Source organism: Brachycentrus maculatus, unplaced genomic scaffold, assembly GCF_059751285.1.
Source record: "Brachycentrus maculatus isolate JH-2025_06_01 unplaced genomic scaffold, ASM5975128v1 h1tg000122l, whole genome shotgun sequence".
NCBI lineage: Eukaryota > Metazoa > Arthropoda > Insecta > Trichoptera > Brachycentridae > Brachycentrus > Brachycentrus maculatus.
Genome location: NW_028280875.1, coordinates 193,451 through 213,734, shown reverse-complemented (window position 1 = coordinate 213,734; position 20,284 = coordinate 193,451). Strand labels below are relative to the sequence as shown.

At 39.7% G+C, this 20,284-nt stretch overlaps 1 protein-coding gene across 1 annotated transcript in view; it reads left to right on the top strand.

The window, feature by feature from the left end:
* Positions 1-20,284, top strand: part of Sbf (SET domain binding factor) — a 66,247-nt gene that overhangs the window by 28,746 nt on the left and 17,217 nt on the right. Inside the window, exons 4-23 of the mRNA XM_088259980.1 lie at positions 1,683-1,796; positions 2,803-3,022; positions 4,517-4,758; positions 5,881-6,140; positions 7,309-7,500; positions 8,326-8,434; positions 8,537-8,673; positions 9,106-9,220; positions 9,986-10,170; positions 14,111-14,246; positions 14,743-14,864; positions 16,998-17,104; positions 17,739-17,904; positions 18,305-18,410; positions 18,570-18,704; positions 19,149-19,341; positions 19,413-19,555; positions 19,636-19,805; positions 19,890-20,038; positions 20,115-20,265. Of these exons, the coding sequence (XP_088116106.1) occupies positions 1,683-1,796; positions 2,803-3,022; positions 4,517-4,758; positions 5,881-6,140; positions 7,309-7,500; positions 8,326-8,434; positions 8,537-8,673; positions 9,106-9,220; positions 9,986-10,170; positions 14,111-14,246; positions 14,743-14,864; positions 16,998-17,104; positions 17,739-17,904; positions 18,305-18,410; positions 18,570-18,704; positions 19,149-19,341; positions 19,413-19,555; positions 19,636-19,805; positions 19,890-20,038; positions 20,115-20,265 (3,152 nt within the window). The remainder of the gene's footprint in view (positions 1-1,682; positions 1,797-2,802; positions 3,023-4,516; positions 4,759-5,880; positions 6,141-7,308; positions 7,501-8,325; positions 8,435-8,536; positions 8,674-9,105; positions 9,221-9,985; positions 10,171-14,110; positions 14,247-14,742; positions 14,865-16,997; positions 17,105-17,738; positions 17,905-18,304; positions 18,411-18,569; positions 18,705-19,148; positions 19,342-19,412; positions 19,556-19,635; positions 19,806-19,889; positions 20,039-20,114; positions 20,266-20,284) is intronic.

Sequence of the window (20,284 nt, the reverse complement as noted above, 5' to 3'; positions counted from 1 at the left end):
AAAATACGCAGCACGTACCCACCTACTTCCGCGATACTCCGTTTTTTTAGAATTGTGAATATTCGGCACCAATTGTATCTCAAAATTACGAATTATGTATACACATTTGCGTGTTTTTTTCTTTTACCCGACTATTTTAGGAATGGCACCCATGACCCATAGCGAGAGGGTTATTGATGACTGATAGATATGCATTATTTAGGTAGACAAATTGATGTATGACGATTTCCTACGACCGGTTTTCAGTCCTTATGATCATTTCGTAAAAATAGTTGAAATTACGTAATGCGCTTATATCACGATTTGGATGATGCATTTAAATACGCGGTGTACAAAGCTATCGGCACACATAATATTGAAACTTACAATTGAACATAACTTATGTTTTCAATTTAAGTTTCACATACATGAATAATAATATGGAAGTCTGGACATTCACAGGGCTTACGACCGTCATAGGCTGGTTTAAGTGATCACTTTACACACGTGTAACATTCACCAATTCTACTCATTATTGACAACCACACTACTCAAATTCTTGGAAGTTCTATATATATGAACCAATTTTTGAAACACTGTTCTTGAATCACTAGAACTTCACTAGAGACATCTATTAGTGAGACGAAAAGAAGCTTTTTATTGAGCAGAAACTCTTTTATTAGTATGTGAGGTCCGAATCCTGGATTGTAAATGTATGTGTTACACACATCGCTCACTCCTTTCAAGAACGTCATAAATAAAAAAACTTGATTTTTCAGGAGAACGTTTTCAAAGTTTAAAAATATAATGCAATGTTTTAAAAATAAATATCAAGCCACTTATTAAACTTTTTACTGTGCAACAGATCTTTTGAGATGAAACCTGAAGGTTTTTTCTCCATTTGAAAAATATTTACTATATGTATTTAGAAAAAATAATTAAACAATACCTTTTCTTCAAAATGCAAAAACAACACTCTGGGATATAGTACATTTTCTGGGCATTCCGAAAACATGCACAACTGAAAATTGACGAATTTTGATTTATGACGTTCTTGAAAGGAGTGAGGGACATGTAACATTCACCAATTCTACCCATGATTGATAATGTCAATCATGGGTAGAATTGGTGAATGTTAATCGCGTGTAAAGGAATCACTTAAATCATCCTATGACGGTCGTAAGCCCTGTAAATTCCAATGTCAATCATGGGTAGAATTGGTGAATGTTACACATGTGTACTAATGTGCAAAGGCAAATAGCCGCATGTTAAAAACAGTAATTTTAAGATAAACGAGTTTATAGTCAACTTGTAATGATGCTTTTTGCCAAAACAAATTAATTAATTAATACAATTAATAAAATTTTGCGGCTTTTTGGATAATGAATATCTCGGTAAGGGAAAGAGAAAGAACAAAATCTGTGATTGTATATGATAGAGGCCAGTTATAAGAACGCTTTGAGCCGTGTTAAGCCAAACAGCCGCAACTTGAGTTACGGCTAGTTGCCTTTACACATTAGTGCAAAGTGATCACTTAAACCACACTATGACGATCGTAAGCCCTAAATGCCCAGACTTCCATATTCTTATTCATCTATGTTGAGAGGTGAAAATAATTTAAAATATAACTCCTAATTGGAGATAATCCAGATTTGTGAACAAGTATTTGGACGCACTGAAAATGTTGTTTTCGTTTTGGTTAGGAGGAAGACCAGATGGAGGGCGGGCGGGCACCGGCCATCGCGCACCACAGCATCATGTACGCGCCCAAGTGCCTGGTGCTCGTGTCCCGGCTGGACCACATCGAGACCTTTAGGGTGACTATATATATCCTTCCTTTCCTTGTTGTTGCGACTGTTGTCACCAAATTCAGCCTATACAAATGTTGTCGGTGAAGACCAATTGGGCCTATACAATGCCTGCATCGCTCCTGTTCTCTTACACGGCTGCGAAACATGGCACCTTACATGGGCCCAGAGCTGCCATGCACTTAGCTTTGAGAACAAGTGTCTGCGAAGAATTTTAGGCGTGCGGTGGTTTGACTTTGCGAGGAATAATATACGGCTGTGAAACATGGCACCTTGCAAAGGCCCAGAGCAATCGTGTACTTAGCTTTGGGAATAGGTGTCTGCGAAAAATTTTAGGTGGTTTGGCTTTGTGAGAAATGAAGAGATAAGGCGTAGGACGCAGCAAATCTTGGTCACAATTGTTGTCAAAGGAAAGGCGATTCAGTCGGCTAGGCCATGTACTCTGCATGCCTTCCGAGAACCGCTATCAAGCTTGACTTTTTTACAAGGCATCAGGTTCAAGCTGACAATTGGTCGCCACAAGGACCTGACTTGGGAGAATGCGAGGGAGCTGGCAGCCGACAAAATAGCCCGGAGACATATGGTTTAAGTAAGTTACTTATTTATTTTTTTACAAAAATGTTAATAATATTAGTATATAACCTCTCACCGAGATTTTTATGTCTACCGGTTTCGAGACGTACCCGTCTCTTCGTCGGGACAATCATTATTACAGCATGCAAACAATACCACCCTTCACCACCATAGCACCATTTACACGTTTAAAACTACACAAAATGTTTAACACATGCGATTTTTGGTCGACCCGAAGACCAACATGCACTAAAGTTTTCACCACAGACATGCGTTACGAGCCGAGGTTAAACATAAATATCTCGGTGAGTGGTTATATACTAATATTATTAACATTTTTGTAAAAAAATAAATAAGTAAAAATGACTAACCACAAAGTAAATGCTTTAAATATGAATAATATTGAGAATATAAGTAAATTACCTGGGCGGTGGTGTTGCAGAACTGCCTGGGCATCATGTACACGGTGTACGTGGAGAACCTGGGCGTGCCGCTGGAGATCCTGGTGGGCAACGTGCTGGGGTGCATCCAGGTGCCGGGGCCGGGCGGGCCGCAGGTACGCTTCTCCATCGGCGCCGGCGACCGCCAGGCGCTGCAACCGCCCGCCAGCGCCTCGCTGCCGCTCACGCACTCCTCCGTGCACCAGCTCTTCCAGATGATGGGTGAGTCCACCCCCTGCCCCTGCAATAACATGTCTCATGTTGCGAGGATATTCTCGAGCGCCAGAAATGAAGACCCTATGGAGCATATCTGGCAAGAGTCAGATACGCTCCGGCTCGCTATAACCGGTGACTAAAATTTTTAGTATTCGCCGAACCGGTCTTTAACCCTTTGTTTTCACTCAATATTCCGATTGAGATCATGTATCAGAGCACACACGGTTTATTTGGTCCGCCTATAAAAATATTTGAACCTCACAAAGAGAAAAATATTGGATAGATGAAAAAAAAATAGTGGAAAAATTCAATTAAGATATTGCTCTTAGTAAAAAGTATATTGTGAAAGATATACGCTTCAGTATTTGGAGCATTCTCAGTTATTAAGTGAATGTTCTGTTTATGAGCAGAATAAAAAACAAATAAATTAATAAATGTAAAAACTATTTTTTATAGGGGGGAGGAGGTAGTACCTAAAGGCCGAACTGGTTCTTGAAAATTTTTAATCCCATCACTGTCCATATGCATATGCTCCATATGCTCCATAGGGTCTATAAGAGAGATATGCGAGATCCAAGACGTCGTTAGGTGGGGAAGACAATGAAGAAAACAATGGTTTGCGCATGTGAGGAGAATGGAACCATCCAGTCTCTTCCACATTGCACTATACGGCCAACCCCAAGGTAGATGACTCCCATGCAGACCGCCAAAAAAATGGATTGACAGCTTGGAAACAACATCGCAGGGCTAATCCATCTTAAAAACAGTCCACAAAGCCAAGCAGAAGAAGAAGAAGAAGGATATACTAGACTCTTATTCTCTACCCTCATTCTTCTTCTTTCTCTCTTTGAGGTGTCACTGTAATCTGGCAATACTCAACCTTTTTTTCTTCAGGCCACATACATATACCTGTAAAGTTATGCGGCACGTAACAAACACTATACTGGTATGATGAGGAAAATCACAAAACTTCCTTCACATTTTTTAGATTTTTAAAATTATAAACTAAAACAGAATAATAATGGCACATATCCCTTTTCACCATACTGTTTGTCAAAAAAGTGAAAATCGAATGTAACGTATATCCGAGCGTTCCAAATAATAAATGAATTTAAGACTACACATAAAAACTTATATGTATTGATAGTCCGCTTCCGTAGTTAATGGTCAGCATGCTCAGCTACCATACTGGAGGTCTCGGATTTGATTCTTAGGAGGGGTCAAATAAATATAAATGATTTTTTCACTTGAATATTTATTCAGTATTACCCTGGACTGGTACCTGAAGTAGAAGGTTAATCACCTTTCCTTCATGTGTTAACAATCAATATAAAACTGTTTAGATGATCCAGTGCCCTTTGCGGATGAGGGTTTGAATTGTTTGAAAAAAATCTGTATTAATCGCATAAGAGAAAGAGATAAAACAACATATCTAGTGTGGAAGCTGGTGGAGGAGCTTGTAGAGGAGGGTGCGTGTAATGACGAGTGAGGGTCTTGCAGGGATCCAGAACGTGGTGACCCTGTGGTGCGGCGTGATGACGGAGCAGCGCGTGCTGTTCCGCTCGCGCGCGTACTCGCGGCTGGCGGAGGCGTGCCGCGCGCTCACGGCGCTCATGTTCCCCTTCCGCTACGCGCACGTGTACATCCCGCTGCTGCCCGCCGGCCTCACCGAGGTGCTCAACACGCCCACGCCCTTCGTCATGGGCGTGCACGCCTCGCTCAACGAGGAGGTGGAGGATCTGGTAAGCCACCTTATTGTTGTCCTCTGTACATCACCATTCTAAAACCTTGGTCCGCAAAGTGTGTGGTGATTAGTTGGTGTGCCGCGGAAAAAAAATCTAGTTTTGTAAAAATAACACAATGGCTCCAAATTTTGTATTGCTTGCGCTCAGATAAGTAGGCTCACATTTTGCATTTAACAAAATATGTTACCATAATATGGTAAATATGCACCTCTGAAATTTCTTGGTGTAATTTGATAGGTGTACCTTGAATAGAAAAAGTTTGCAGAACACTGTTCTAGAATAACAAAAAACTTTCCATATTTGCGAGGCAAAGCATCCGTGTTCTTATAGGGTAGCTTATCTTTTATTTAGTATTATCACACTTGGGACGGGAAAGGTATTTCTGTCTGTTTGGTGGATTGATGGTTAAGGACGGGAAGGGTTTTGCTGCGCCGGCCTCATTTCAAAGTCAGAAAAGAAGAAATTATTTAACATTATGTATCAATCTCTTTGTTAAAGTCTAAACTATATGTACTTAATTATCAAATAATCCTGTAGCTAGAGGTCCGCAGGCGTAAAAAAAAACTCATCCAAAATGTGTTAATGATGATTATGTCTTGTACATTATTAATACTAGATACTGTAATTCCTCGGTATTTGCGGTAATTTTCTTCCTAGAAAATAATAATACTGAGAAAATCGAAAGTACTCCCTCCCATTAAATCGCTCTACCGTATATGAGAAATGCATGGATTTTTGAAATGTCTGAACAAATTGCATTACCAAACGAATAACTTTATTTTGTCATGTAATTTTGCGACAATATCTTCCCGCAAGTATGAAAAGCTACAAATAGTGAGGGATTACTCTATTTAAAGACCAAGGTAAAAGATGTGACTCGGAACTTAATTGGAACTGGGCAGGTCACGTGGCACGTATGTCTGAGGCTTAGAACGCAGAGACGCGGGTAGGCCCCAGACAAGATGGTCTGATGACATTAAAAAAGTAGCAGGCCTGCACTGGAAGAGAGTCACGTCCTACAGACAACTGTGGAAGTCCAAGAGGAGGACCTTTGTTCAATACTGGGCACAAGAAGAAGGCTGAAGTGAGCTGTATTTATACTGGTATGGTTGTGGACAGATGGACGTGCTGGTGGCGGACCTGGACGGGGGCGCGCTGCAGGTGCCGGCGGGCATGTCGCTGCCGGCACCGGGCGCGCCGCTGCTGGAGCGCGCGCTGGGGGCGTTGCGCGCGTGCCTGCAGCCCGCGCTGCTGCTGCCAGACCGCGCCTTCCCGCCGCCGCCCGCGCAGCAGGCGCCGCCCGCCGACCCCGCGCTCCTCGACAAGCACATCCGCGCCATCTTCATGCGCCTCTTCGCGCAGCTCATGCAGGGATACAGGTCTCTTCAACCTCTTATACTATCTCACATTCTAATTCAAGTTTTACTAGCTTAATACCACTAATTTCTTAAGATCTATTGTGACACATCATTTTCAAACACCATATCGTGGGTTTACTGGCAAAAACCGTTAACTCGAAAATATGCAATTTTGACTCAATGATGCATGTTATAATGTTTTCAACGTTCTATAAACTGGCAAAATACACTAAGTAGTTTAAAATGTCATATTTAGGTGATTTTAAAAGTAAATTCAACTTTGAGTTTAATAGTACATATTTTATTTAGGCTAGAAGTTTTAAATAACAGCGATTATTAAAACAGGAATTTTAGAGTTAACAATTTTTGTCAGTATATATGAAGCTATGTCTAAATTTTAGAGTTGCGTCTTTGGGACGTTAATCAATTGCCTATTTGTGTATATTAATTTGTTATAGAATAAAAATGCTATTCTAATAATAACAATATAAACTAAGTACAATTTTATACTTTTTAATGATTCAATTAGAATTTCTTTATTTAATAATAAATAATTCAATATTGAACGTTTCTGTCACTGACTGAAATTAAACATGATTTGTCCAATAGATTTTGAGAAATAGTAATTATTTACCAAGTAGAACTTAAATTAAAAATGGATACATATTAGCACAAAGTGACGGCCGAATCAATTAACTAAATTTCTCATCAAGTTGTGCGCAACAGCATGCCTACCAAAGTACGACACGATCAATGTGTGAGTCCACATAACCTCACTCTGTGTGTCCACATAACCTCACTCTGTGTGTCCACATAACCTCACTCTGTGTGTCCACATCAATATGCTCATCAACATCTTTTTTTACAATACTTTGTACAATACTGTAATATAATTTTTTACAATATTATACGTTTTGATGGATGCCTCACTAAGCATAGCCCGTGGCGAGATGTTCACTTACAATATTCAAAAAAATATAAGGGAATATATATATCTAAATAATACAATTAATACAATACAAAACAAAGTAAATTGTTACTTCCATCTGTCTAATGACACGAACATCAGATTACTTTAATGATGTATTGCCGCATTATTTGCTCAAATTTTCAAAACCATATATCTAATTGATGAGTCGCAAGTACCATAACCAATTTGTAAAAGTATGTTTTAAATTTGTTTGTCCAGAAATTGCCTCACGATTGTCCGAATCAACCCTTCTCCCGTGATCACGTTCCACCGGGCGGCGTTCCTGGGTGCGCGGGAACTGAGCGGCTGCCAGTTCACCACGCGCCTGCTGGACTGCATGTTCTTCAACGCCTTCGTGGCGGAGCGCGGCCCGCCCTGGCGCGTGTGCGACGTCTGGGACGAGCTCTACAGGTACCCTTTCCTGTTCCCCTCCCATATACCAATCGTGTCCTTCGCATACGCCGTCTGTGTTCCATCAAATATATTCCAATCGCAGTTCAAAAATCTGTAGCGCAGGACTGATTACCATACCTTCATATAACGAACAATTGAGGTAACTATTTATAGATTTGACTTTTAATTTGTCGAACTCCATTTTAATTTATACACTGAATATTAAAATCAAACACAGATTTTTAGAGTCTACTAAATTGTATTTTATCATTAAAAACACTTTCATTTTCATACTACTGTAGTTTGAAATATCATAACAAGGCGAAACAATTGTCACAAATTTCATTTTTATATGTTTTTTATAATAGAATACAATTTAGCTGACTCTAAAAATCAGTGTTTGATTTCAATATTTAATATATATAAATTCATCAAATATATTTCACTCCTAGTTCCAAAAATCTGTAGCGGGACTGATTACCTTACCTTCATATAACAAAAAATCTAGCTAACTCCGCATCATTTGGATTCTGCGCTCTATCCACCATTTGGGAGCAGATAGGGATCAGAAAATTCTAAATAGTACTAGCAGATAACGACGCATGTACCCCTAATACATATATAAATTATTATTTACTTGGACTTAATCTGCCTGCGAGCAGTTTCATATTTGCAATTTTGATTACGAAGGTAGAAAGTAAAACAGCGTAAAAACACTGGAACCCTTCATCCTGTAGTTACATTTCTGTAATATCACCCGACATTTGTGGAACAATATTGTTATGAATATGAAAAGTAATATTTTTATTAGTAGAGAAATTGAATTTTTTTGTTTCTTTTTAGTAATATGCCGGAACAGCTAAAGATTGAAGCTCAAGATCCGGAGATGGAGTTGATACACATTCAAGAATTAGCCAAGCAACTTTATATAAACGAGAATCCCAATCCGCAGGTAACATACACCGTTTGTAATTGAATGTTTCCAGTGGTTATTCAATTTGGGATTGTACAAATGGTCTTTATCTGCAGTATTAGTAATTATTTGAAAATTCAGGGCTACCAGCAGAGGGTGCTCCGCCCTCCCGAAGGTGTCTCGGCGAGGATCCACCAGCCGCCGCTTCCCCGCCTGGACGGAAAACGGATACAGGCCATCATAGAAGAAGGATTGGCCAAGAACAATCTCGCTGCAAAGTAAGTTCTGGAATACATTTTGACCCGCTCGCACACTTTTCTGAGAGGCAAAATAAAAGAAAACACATAAATGAAAAATAAAGAGAAAAAAAAAGTCCTCCACTGGGGTATATTACGGACTGTATCCATCCTGCTGTGTTTGAATGACCTCATTTGCTGACATCCGAATGCGCTCCATGAAATGCAAAATCAGAATTCTACTAATGTTTTTTTTTCATCTCACTGATCCTACATTAAATAGTTCCTGATGGGACACGAGTTTACACTAAGGAATAACTGCGCTATACGCATCGACTCCATTTAGAAAATTGAAGTTACGTATGCTCTCACTATATTAAAGAAAAATCAAAGGACTTTTGTAAAGAAAGTGGCAAGTTAAAAACCCTTCGCGAAATGTGCTACTTGTGCAAAAAATTGTTTATATTTGTGTAGGCTATCATCCATGCGACCGGCCCAGCCGCGGATAGTGCCCTCCGGCCCGGCACCAAACTCCAACATGGACTCCATGTGCTCCCTGGCACTTCCCAACTCCGCTCGAAGACTCGAGGTATGTACTTTTCTGCTGGTGGAATGTTGGTGTGTCTTTAGAATTGAATGGTTTTAAATTTAAAAATTTAAGTGGAAATAAACGCCACAAAACAATTTAACATTTTCTCTATTGGTTATGTATGGATATGGAATGTTTTAGGAATTGGTAAATGGTACAGAGGTTGGCTGAATGTTCACAGCCATGATAAGTAAATGTAGGAGGAGTACAATAGAAATAGTATGTTTTATTGATAACATAGATGAAAAAGTTATTGAGAAAGGAATATGGAAATATGGGTATTCTGTGAATATACAACCCATCATTGGCTAGGTTAAGTGATCACTTTATACACTGTATAACATTCACTATTCTATACATGATTATCAACCGTATTACTACTCTAATTTATTTAGTTTGTTTAATTTTAATGGAAAGAAACTTTTCACATTTTCCAATATAATCTTCAAATATGTACTAGGAAACACCTGAGAGGTATCATTTAAAAATAATTGACTACATAGTTATTAAATAAAAAATATTTTCTGCCCCTTTGATAATAATATTTAGGTTATCTATACAACACCATTTATAAGAAATACCTCAATACAAAAAAATGCCTCAAGGCCTCAATACCAGACTACCATATTGCCTTTATATTTGAAAAAAAAAATACTTTGTCACTGTTGAAACATTTGATATATCTTAAAATTAATTTTATATTGATATGCCATTTTCGGTAAGTTTTTGCTAAAATATGAATTAATTTGGCGATGATGTTATCAGGTGTTGCGAAACTGTGTGGCGTGCATATTTGAGAACAAGATAGCCGACGCCCGGAAGGCGTTCCCGGCCGCGCTGCGCGCCCTGCGCGCCCCGAGCGCTCGCCGCGCGCTGTGCGACGAGCTCGCCAACCGGGTGCTCGGCAACAAGGCCGTGCTGCAGCACCAGCAGTTCGACCTGGTTATCAAGTAAGTGCCGACCTTCCAGTTTTAGTTTCAGTTTCATCTCTTGCGGAAGAGATCTGCCCTAACTGGAATATCTTATTGGATCGAGACTCGTGGATCTTACGTGGTTTTTCAATTTTATATGGCTCTTCTCGACCCTATATCTCCCAGTTATGCACATCTGCAATAGTCTGAAGCTATGTAAGAGATAATGTTGATAAATATAATTCCTTTATTTTTCATTTAAGTTTTACTTTGTAAATACATACTTCTATTTTTTTAAATCTATTGTGATACATGTTTCGATGCATTCTGCATCATTTCAAACACCCTATAGGTATGTGTTTGAAAATGATGCGGAACGCATCGAAACACATGTCACAATGATGTTAAGGAATAGTGGTATTTTCTAAGTAAAAATCAAATTTATAGATTCCTTTATTTAAGAAACTTAATCAGTTTAACTTTTTATTTAGTGTTTTCATACAAATTTAGTGTTCAATATTGAGATGAACTGGTTCCTTTATATCGAGGATTCCTCCAGGTTGAAGTTTAGTATCTTATGTACAATTTCAATCTGCGATTTCTTGGTCCACAGGTGTCGGGTGAAAATGTCATTAAAATATCAAAGATGAAACATATTTTATAAATGTAATATTTATCCTCCTAAAACGTCCTTCGGTTTGACGACTGTGTACACTTCTAAGCACAACACCTTCTCGTCATCCCTTATCAGGTATAGGTCGGCTCTGAACTCTCCGTATGGCAGAGTTTGCGGCAGCTGTCTATAGTCAATTATAAAGTTCTTCACTTTATAGCTACCCTAGAAAAAACATTACCAAACATCGTAGTATTAGCTGTCGATACGGCATTTTAAAAAAGCGGCTAACATTATGGAATGTATCAATATAAAATAAAGTTTAAGGCGAGCACTTACTTCTTTGAGTGGACAAGATTTTGGCTGTCCAATTTTCTCTAATATTTCCAAAAAGCTCTTTCCTACCCACTTGTAGAGAAAAGTGCACGAGTCATCTTCTTTGAACTCGTAGGCGTTTGGTTTGTAGCCGTCTTTCGTTTTCTTGGCAACATTTATATAAATCTGACAAATTTCAAAACACATTTCAAATTTAAGCTCAATAACCTTTTAAATGTTGTTAGGTGTTATTGTAATATGACAGCGCCCGGCACGCGGCGATTATTTTTTATCATTTCTTAGTATTTTTAATTTTCTCGAGAGATGTCTCTGTAAAAGGGATTCATGTAATTTTGACATAATAACATTTAAATTGTCAAAAACTTTGCAATATCTATGTTTTTTCTTCTAATTATGGAAAAAAGTACTACTAAACCGATGGCTTTTTATTTCAACATGTAAAGATCTATTCACTCTACTTGCAGCTATGCTAGCTGCGATTCTCACATTTGTAAATAATTTACGCTATTTATAATATAAATTAGCGTAATTTGTTTGTTGAAATAAATGCGTAATGCCAGAATACTGGAAGATACAACAATAGCGACCACCGCTACGACACCGCTCCCAAAGCGGTTCAACTGTACGTCTCTAGTTGATGATAAGTCGGCCCGGTTCTGCGATGCAATCAAATTAAGGTTAACAACATTATATTAATTCATCGAGCATTTGCCGCTGTCGCAGCCACTGGCTAAGAGAAACTACGCCTTATTTACTATCCTGTTAATAATATAGAATATATAAAACCGCAAAACAAATACTTAGAATATACAAAACCGCAAACAAAAAATATTGCTAATGCTGTAAGGCATCGAATTGGATTATCCGCCATAGAATAATTCCACTTACCCCCGTGTTTCCATCGAGCGGTATTCCCAATTCGGTGGTTCCGTCGAATGCCTCGTGTGTCCTGTTCAGTTTGCGCCTTTCCACCAATACCCTATATTTATAAAGTTCCGGTTCCGGGCACTGGGTCATGGACTTGAATATCACATCGGCCGGTCCTGCCTGGGTTTTACAAAACAATTACATATTACTACGTATACGACTCCAAGTTCTCAACTCTATATGTTAGCTGTTTAGCATGATTTTTGGTTGAATATCGCTTCAACAGAAGCTCTGAAGTCCTTTAAAACAATTTAGAGAAATTGAATCATCGATTGATGGAAAAATTCATGAAAAAGCTCTTATATTTTTAAATGGTGGAAGTGAAATTTCTTCGGGTGCTGCTTTTATATGATAAATGACGCAAGTAATAAGATGCGTCCTTTGTCATATAATGTGGTTTTATAATTGTTATGAGAAAAATATAGAAATAGTTCCTAATTGAAAACTGTTTTAGTATGATTAGGTTAATGTAAATTATGTTGAATCGTAAGCGTGGAGAAAAGGTTTATATAGCTGTTATCTCGTGGCATGATGAGTTTAAAATAAATATATAAAAAAACAGCCTTGTCTTACCATTTGCGGCTCTCCCGATACATTTTGGATGACAACCCACAATAATATGGCAATGCGGAGCATTCTGTGTGAAGCGGAGCAAGTATATGCAGAGTGAGGCTTGCAATGCCTCTCTACGGGTTTCATGTCAACTAAATATATTGCGTGCCTAATTGGTTTCCTGCTTATTCATTCCAGTTACAATCTGGACTTACATCTCTAGTCCTTTTGTTTTCCTTGTGGTTAATCATGTTTATTGTAGAATTGAAGGTTTCAGTTTATTTATCTGTTGCGCATTTTATGACTTAAAACCGTTGCGATATATTTTTTAATTAATTAGACTGGCTCGTATAATGCTAGTTTGAATTAAACTAGTATTATAGAAAATTGAATTTCCACATTTGGTTTCATCCATTTTCAATCTTAACGCACTAAAGGACGGGAAAGGTATTTCTACCCGTTCGGTCGATTGATGTTTGAGAATGGGAAGGGGTTTTCTGCGCCGGCCTCATTTTATAGTCCATAAAGAAGGAATATTTGGTTGTTAAGTTCTTAACTACATATATGTACATAATTATCAAATCCCATTGCCAGCGGTCCGCAGATGTAAAAAACACCCGTCTGAAATGTGTTAAGTTGAAAATAAGCGAGTTATTAATAAAAATTAATTCACTCAAATTTAATATGGCGGCTAACACGACTATGTAAGGGTCCCGAATATCTAGATTTTTAAATTAAATGATACCACTGAATGATCACAAAAAAATTCAATCCTGAAATTATCCAATTCATCATTTCTGCGATATATGGCCATGGAACTATATTTGTTGTTGCTGTGTCATGCAGATTCACATTGTAAATTTGCCGCAACTATTACAATTTAAAATTTATTATAAAGATAACAAATGTGAAATTATTTTGTTTGTAGGAAGAATATTTTTCTAGTTTTGTTATTTGCGCATAGTTAAAATTAAAATTTTGGAAATTTTTGTTAGGGATTCAAATAGTTATCATATAACAACTTATTTTAAACCAGTTTTTATCACGCTGGTAATTTGTAAGAGACTGACATCCTTTTACCACAACGTGATATGTACTGATAGTAACTACATATTATGTAATACCAAATCCCAAGCCAGTAAAGTAACAAATACTTAAAAAAAACAATAAATATTTTACAAAATATGGCTATTGAATTGCAGCCATTGGGTAGTACAAATCACCTTCGGTAAACTAAAGGAAATAACACATCTTGAGACTCCAGACAAAGATCAATGTTTACATAGTTAGTTTTACCTGTCCTAAAAGATGTGGACACATTTCATATGAGGTGCCTCGGATCCATCCTTAATTGGCGAGACCGGGTTCCCATCATTGAAATTTAGCGCCAGTCTGAAATTCCTGTCATTGAAGTCTTATTGACGAGAATCTAACTAAAATGGTGTGACCTCATGTAACATTTGGAAGATGCTGTGAAAAGTAGAGTGAAACTAGAGATCTACCAGAGCTTAGTTAGAATATGCGGATATGTAACATTATTTTGTCTCCCAGATTGATGAACTGCGCCCTCCAGGACGACTCGGCTATGGACGAACAAGGAGTCGCCGCTGCATTGCTTCCTCTGGCCACCGCATTCTGCAGGAGGCTTTGTACGGGCGTCATTCAGTTTGCCTTTATGTGCATCCAGGTAGGAACAGCTATGCGAGCTTCTTTTTATCTTTTCATCTTTTTCACCATTCGAGAGCTCTCCAGCCGGTGGCTAGTGGACGCAGTGGACTGCTCAACATCCCTTGTTTATTATTCATAGATAGAACTACACGACCGAAGCTTGCGCAAGCTTGTACGTGTACCCTGTCCTTTGCTGCTATTCTCCCTTTTCCTACTTAGTAGTTCTCTTTCCCATATAACACTAAATCCCTTCATCCTTAGTGCCTTCACTGGCGTCATCTGCATCCCATCAAATATATTCCATTCCTACATCCAAAAATCCTCCGTAGTATTTTGTTTAGCGTGTTTGACTGCCGTACTGGAGGTCTACCCTAATATTATTTAGTATTGTTAGTTGAAGCGCGGGACTAGGACCTTACCTTCACATATCAACTTAATACCCTTAATACGTACCTCTCGGGTGTGGATAGGGCTAGAAGAATTACTCTATTCACCCTTCATTCCTTCATTATCAGGAACACTCGGTGTGGCAAAACCAGCAGTTCTGGGAAGCGGCTTTCTACCAAGATGTTCAGAGAGAAGTGAAGGCGCTGTACGCATCTCCGTCCACCGCCACTCTGCAGGCTTCCAGTCCGAGGTATCCAGTCCGCGCGGACTTTCCCACTCTTTTATAAACAGATGATTCTTGGCTTATCTCGACTTATGACAACCGTGGACCTTAAATAGTGCCCAATACATTCTCCACCAACTCTCCAATGATACCGTTGCATCGAACCAATCATAGAATCACATAATCACATAATCAAAATTGCAGAAACTAGTCAAACATACATACAACATTTGGTCAAAGGAACTGTAAATATTATCCGAGAAAACTATAACCCGCTTCTATTTTCCATGAAGTCTACATATAAAAGTGTGATCAATAAATGGATAATATAGGGTCCGCCATCTAAAGTTTTTTTTTTCAACTAGTGCTTATTTCGTGAATGGTAACACTTAGCTCATGTCTGATTTGACAGATAATTAGTTTTATCCTTCCGCTGAGCGAATATGGTTGTGTATACGCTTGAACAACGCTGGGAAATATTGCGACATTACTTTGAAAATCATGGTAATGTTGCAGAATGTGTGCGAAAATTGCGTACGGTTTTTGGAAGAAGAGAAGCACCGTCAGCTCCGTATGTTCGTTATCTTGTGAAAAAAGTGAAAGAAACTGGCATCCTCATCGATAAACCAAAGCGTGAAAAGCCAAAAACAGTGCGTACACCCGAGAATATCGATGTTGTGGCAGAAAGTGTGCGTGAAGCGCCATCAACATCAATTCACCGTCGTTCTCAACAATTGAACATTTCGGAGACATCATTGAGACGAATTTTGCATAAAGACCTTGGTATGACGCCATACAAAGTCCAATTGGTTCAGGAGTTGAAGCCAACTGACCATCCAATGCGTTTTCGCTTCGCTGAGTGGGCCTGCGATCGACTTACAGAAGATGCCGATTTTGCCAAAAAAAATCATCTTTTCGGATGAAGCTCATTTTGATCTTGGCGGGTATGTAAACAAGCAAAATTGTCGTATTTGGGGCACAGAAAACCCGCACGCATACATTGAAAAGCCGGTACACCCAAAACGAGTCACTGTTTGGTGCGGATTTTGGTCCAGAGGCATAATTGGGCCATTTTTCTTTGAAAATGAGCAAGGAGTGGCCGTTACAGTCAATGGCGATCGTTATCGGGCCATGTTGAACGGATTTTTGTTCACAAAAATTGAAGAGGAGGATATTGGCAACATTTGGTTTCAACAGGACGGCGCTACGTGCCACACAGCCGAAGCTACACTCGATGTTTTGCGCCCTGTTTTTGAAAAAAAAAAGTTATTTGGCGGACCCTTTAGAAGTAGATAAAAATTACATGTAATTAATTTTTACTCATGACAGAAATGTAACGTTTTGTAAAATTTGGTGTCAGCATGGAAAATCCGAGAGCAATTATTGTAATGAGCAATATTGTCATGTATGATTTTACTCATGACAGAAATGTAACGTTTTGTAAAATTTGGTGTCAGCATGGAAAATCCGAGAGCAATTATTGTAATGAGCAATATTGTCATGTATGATTTTACTCATGACAGAAATGTAACGTTTTGTAAAATTTGGTGTCAGCATGGAAAATCCGAGAGCAATTATTGTAATGAGCAATATTGTCATGTATGATTTTACTCATGACAGAAATGTAACGTTTTGTAAAATTTGGTGTCAGCATGGAAAATCCGAGAGTAATTATTGTAACGTCAAATTGTCATGTATGATTTTACTCATGACAGAAATGTAACGTTTTGTAAAATTTGGTGTCAGCATGGAAAATCCGAGAGTAATTATTGTAACGTCAAATTGTCATGTATGATTTTTTATCTGTAGCTTTTGGTCTCTGCAGCAAATTGGCTGTCAAATTGTCTAATATTCTATAGTTTTGTGGATAATCAGCACTTTTCTTTAAATCTTGTTTTTCGTACATTAAATATTGTGCCGGTCTTAAAAAATATAAACCAAACAAACCCCCATCTTAATTTATTTATCTAATTTAATATCTAGTGGCGTTACTTCTAATGTTTTGATCACAGAAATTTTCATTTGATAATATCATAATTTCTTTGCAATATATTAATGAACACTTTAATATTAAATGTCATTCCGGGATTACGCTTTGAAGTAATGTTTTGGTTCCTTTGTTGGCATAAGAAGTTACCAATGCTAGATTGGCGGTTACAGGGACTCTCCGGAAGCACCGCTGGCTGATAGTCTGCTCCGCTCGCAAGAACCCAGTGCTCTGGAAATTGCAGCCGAACAAATGAGATTATGGCAGAATATTGATCCGGGTAAGATATTACTTTTTTAATGAATGTTTTACTTAGTAAATACCACTATTTCTTAAAATCTACTGTGAAACGTGTTTCGATGCATTCCGCATAATATCTATTCATCTAGTGGACTGTATGGAATGGATCTGACGTTGAGGACTCGGAGGATTGTTACCTTGTTTTTACATTTCTCATTTTTATGTTTTCCCACTTTCTACACACACAAAAAAATATTCCCTCACAACTTTTATAAAAATTAAAAAATTTACCCTGTATACGTATGTCATAGGAATTTCAATATTGCGGCATCAAAAATGTTTCATAGTTCAATCCTTTATTTGCATCCATCTTACTTAAACACATACTCTATTATACACCATTTTTTTTATAGTCCTCATCAAAATGAGGTTTTATTCTTCGTGTGTGTTCTGATTACAAAGAGATTGTCAAAAACCTTTCCACTCTACGGTTAGTTGATTTGCCAACTGACACTGACTATAAATACACTGCAGCGGATGGGCGGGAAGAGGAAATGCCGCCATACTACATAGTTGGATAAATTTAAGTTAAGAAGATTATGTCTCTGTGAAGATTTAGGTTAAGACTGATGCATTAGAAATTGGCATATCTTTATTGTGGGTTGGTATTACAGACAAACAACAGGAGCTCATAAACAGTGAAGAGTCCACCATCTACAGCCAGGCCATACACTTTGCCTACAGGATGGTGTATCTGCTGGTGCCTATGGAGGCCGGGAGGAGGCAGGACGTACCGAGGCATCACGAAGATGAAAGGGCCAGCAACTCCATCACCAACAGGCAATTCATTTACTTACATTTAATATCCCTTCTCTTTTCTCTAAAATAATATTTTTCTACAAATGATCATTCCGCCTCCGTAGTGTAATGGTCAGCACGCTCAGCTACCGTTCTGGAGGTACCGGGTTCGATTCTCAGCAGGGGGTCAAATAAATATAATTGTGATTTATTCAATATTACTTTGGACTGGTATCTGAACCTGAGAGCTGATCACCTTCATGTGTTAACGATCAAGATAATACTGCGTTTATATGATGCAATACCCTATACACCATTAGGAAGCGGATAAGGGTTCAAAGAAGAAAACAAATGTTCATACAAGCTTGCACGAGCATGGGTATGCAACCCCAAGTTCCCGATATCAGATTGACACATATTAATCATCTCAATTGCTCCGTAGTGTGGTGGAGTCCGACAGCGCCGATGCGGAATCTGGATTCGAAGAAGCCGATCCGGGAGAAGCCGGCGTTAATATCATCAAAATGGTCTCCAGATTTGTGGATAAAGTGAGTTTTGATCATGATTTTTATTATTTCATTCGCTGTTATACCTCCAAACTTCAAATAGAGTCTTCCAATTCCATATGTCGGGACGAAATCAAATCTGAACCGATTGTCTGTTATGATACGATATCCTTTAAATGTATCGGCTTTACTCTGTTATAGGTTTGTACCGAGGGCGGGGTGACATCGGAGCACATCAGGAGCTTACACCAGATGGTCCCCGGCGTGGTGCACATGCATATGGAGATCTTGGAGGCGGTCAGCAGAGAAAGCAAGCGACTTCCGCCAATTCAGAAGGTATTGTGCCTCTCCTACGCAACTTCACAACACTCTACCTCTCAAACACTTCTCAAATTATTTTTAACTGGAACAACTCGAATCTCTCATCGAACTATACAACTGCAACTGTCAGACTGCCATAGATATTCTAGCCACAACATTACACAAACTACTACTACTGTATTTGTTGAACACCATCTAGTTAGACTGAATATTAGTTGAGCTTAGACTATGATGTTCTCTGCGTTAATCTAACCATGATGTTGTGTGAGAGCACTAAAAATAAAGAATTGATATGAATATTTGTAGATTAGTTAGTTGGAGTTGGATCGGTGGCTAGCAGTTTGAAGGGCCATTTACACTAGCCCAATTGCAATGACAGTCCACTAAGCTATTCCACTGATGCTGCTCATTCCAACTCGTGAACTCGATTGGCATGATAGAATGTGTGTATGTTTGCAGCCGCGCATCCTGGAGCCGTGCCTGGTGTCGGGGGAGAGCGTGGTGGGGCCGGCGCTCGGGCTGCGCGCCTTCCTGGTGGCCGACGGGCGCGAGGACGGCGGCGCCGCGCTCGGCCCGCTGCTGCCCGCCGAGGGGGCACTCTTCCTCACCAACTACCGCCTCATCTTCCGGGGCGCGCCCACCGACCCCCTGGGTATGTCACCGTCCGCAGACTGCGTGTTGCGCGCAATGCGACGGTTGCTAATCATAAGTTATATATTACAGCTTGCGGCCAGACCGTGGTGCGCTCCTTCCCCCTCATGGCGCTCACCAAGGAGAAGGCGGTGCGTATGCAGTACATGCCGCACCTGGACCAGTGGCTTCAGGACGGACTCCAGCTGAGATCTTGCACGTTCCAACTGATCAAGGTGACCAATCACCTCTCACACTTTGAGCGATGAACCACGACGATGCATTCGCGGTTTAACAATCAGATTTCTCGTATCAGGTGGCGTTCGACGAAGAAGTTAGCACGGAGCAAGTGGAGCAGCTGCGGAAGTCTATCGGCCGACTGCGCCACCATCCGCACGTCCTGCAGCACTTCGCCTTCACGGGCGCGCGAGCCGTCCCCTCGCTGGCGCCCCTGCATCCCCAGGGAGAGAAGCACGCCACGCTCAAGTCAGTATCCCCGCAACCTTCATCTGTAGCGTAGTATGCTCTGTACTTCCCGCTCTGCCATTGAGAAATCTTCTTTTCTTCCAGGGGCTTGGCCAAGAAGACATTACTCAAGACGGCGAGGCGCGCCGGATTCAAGCAAAAGGGCTCCGGCAAGAGGCAGAAATACGTGCTTCCTTCGCCGGGAGCGAGGTCTCTCACGGCCCCGCCCGCCACTCCTTCTGATGATTTATCCAGTAAGTACCCCGCAGATTTAACACAAATTCTTTACAAGATGAGGAATGTAGTTTAATGCCATTAATGCGTTTCCAGTCGAAGAGCTGGAGAATGGCGCCGGGATGGGAGGCAGCTCCCTGAGCAGGAAGGCGGAACGAGGCTACGTGAAGGACTGGCAGAGACTCGGACTGACCCACGATCACTTCAAATTGTCCGCCGTCAACGCCACATACTCCTTATGTAAAAGGTTAATACACACGCAATTA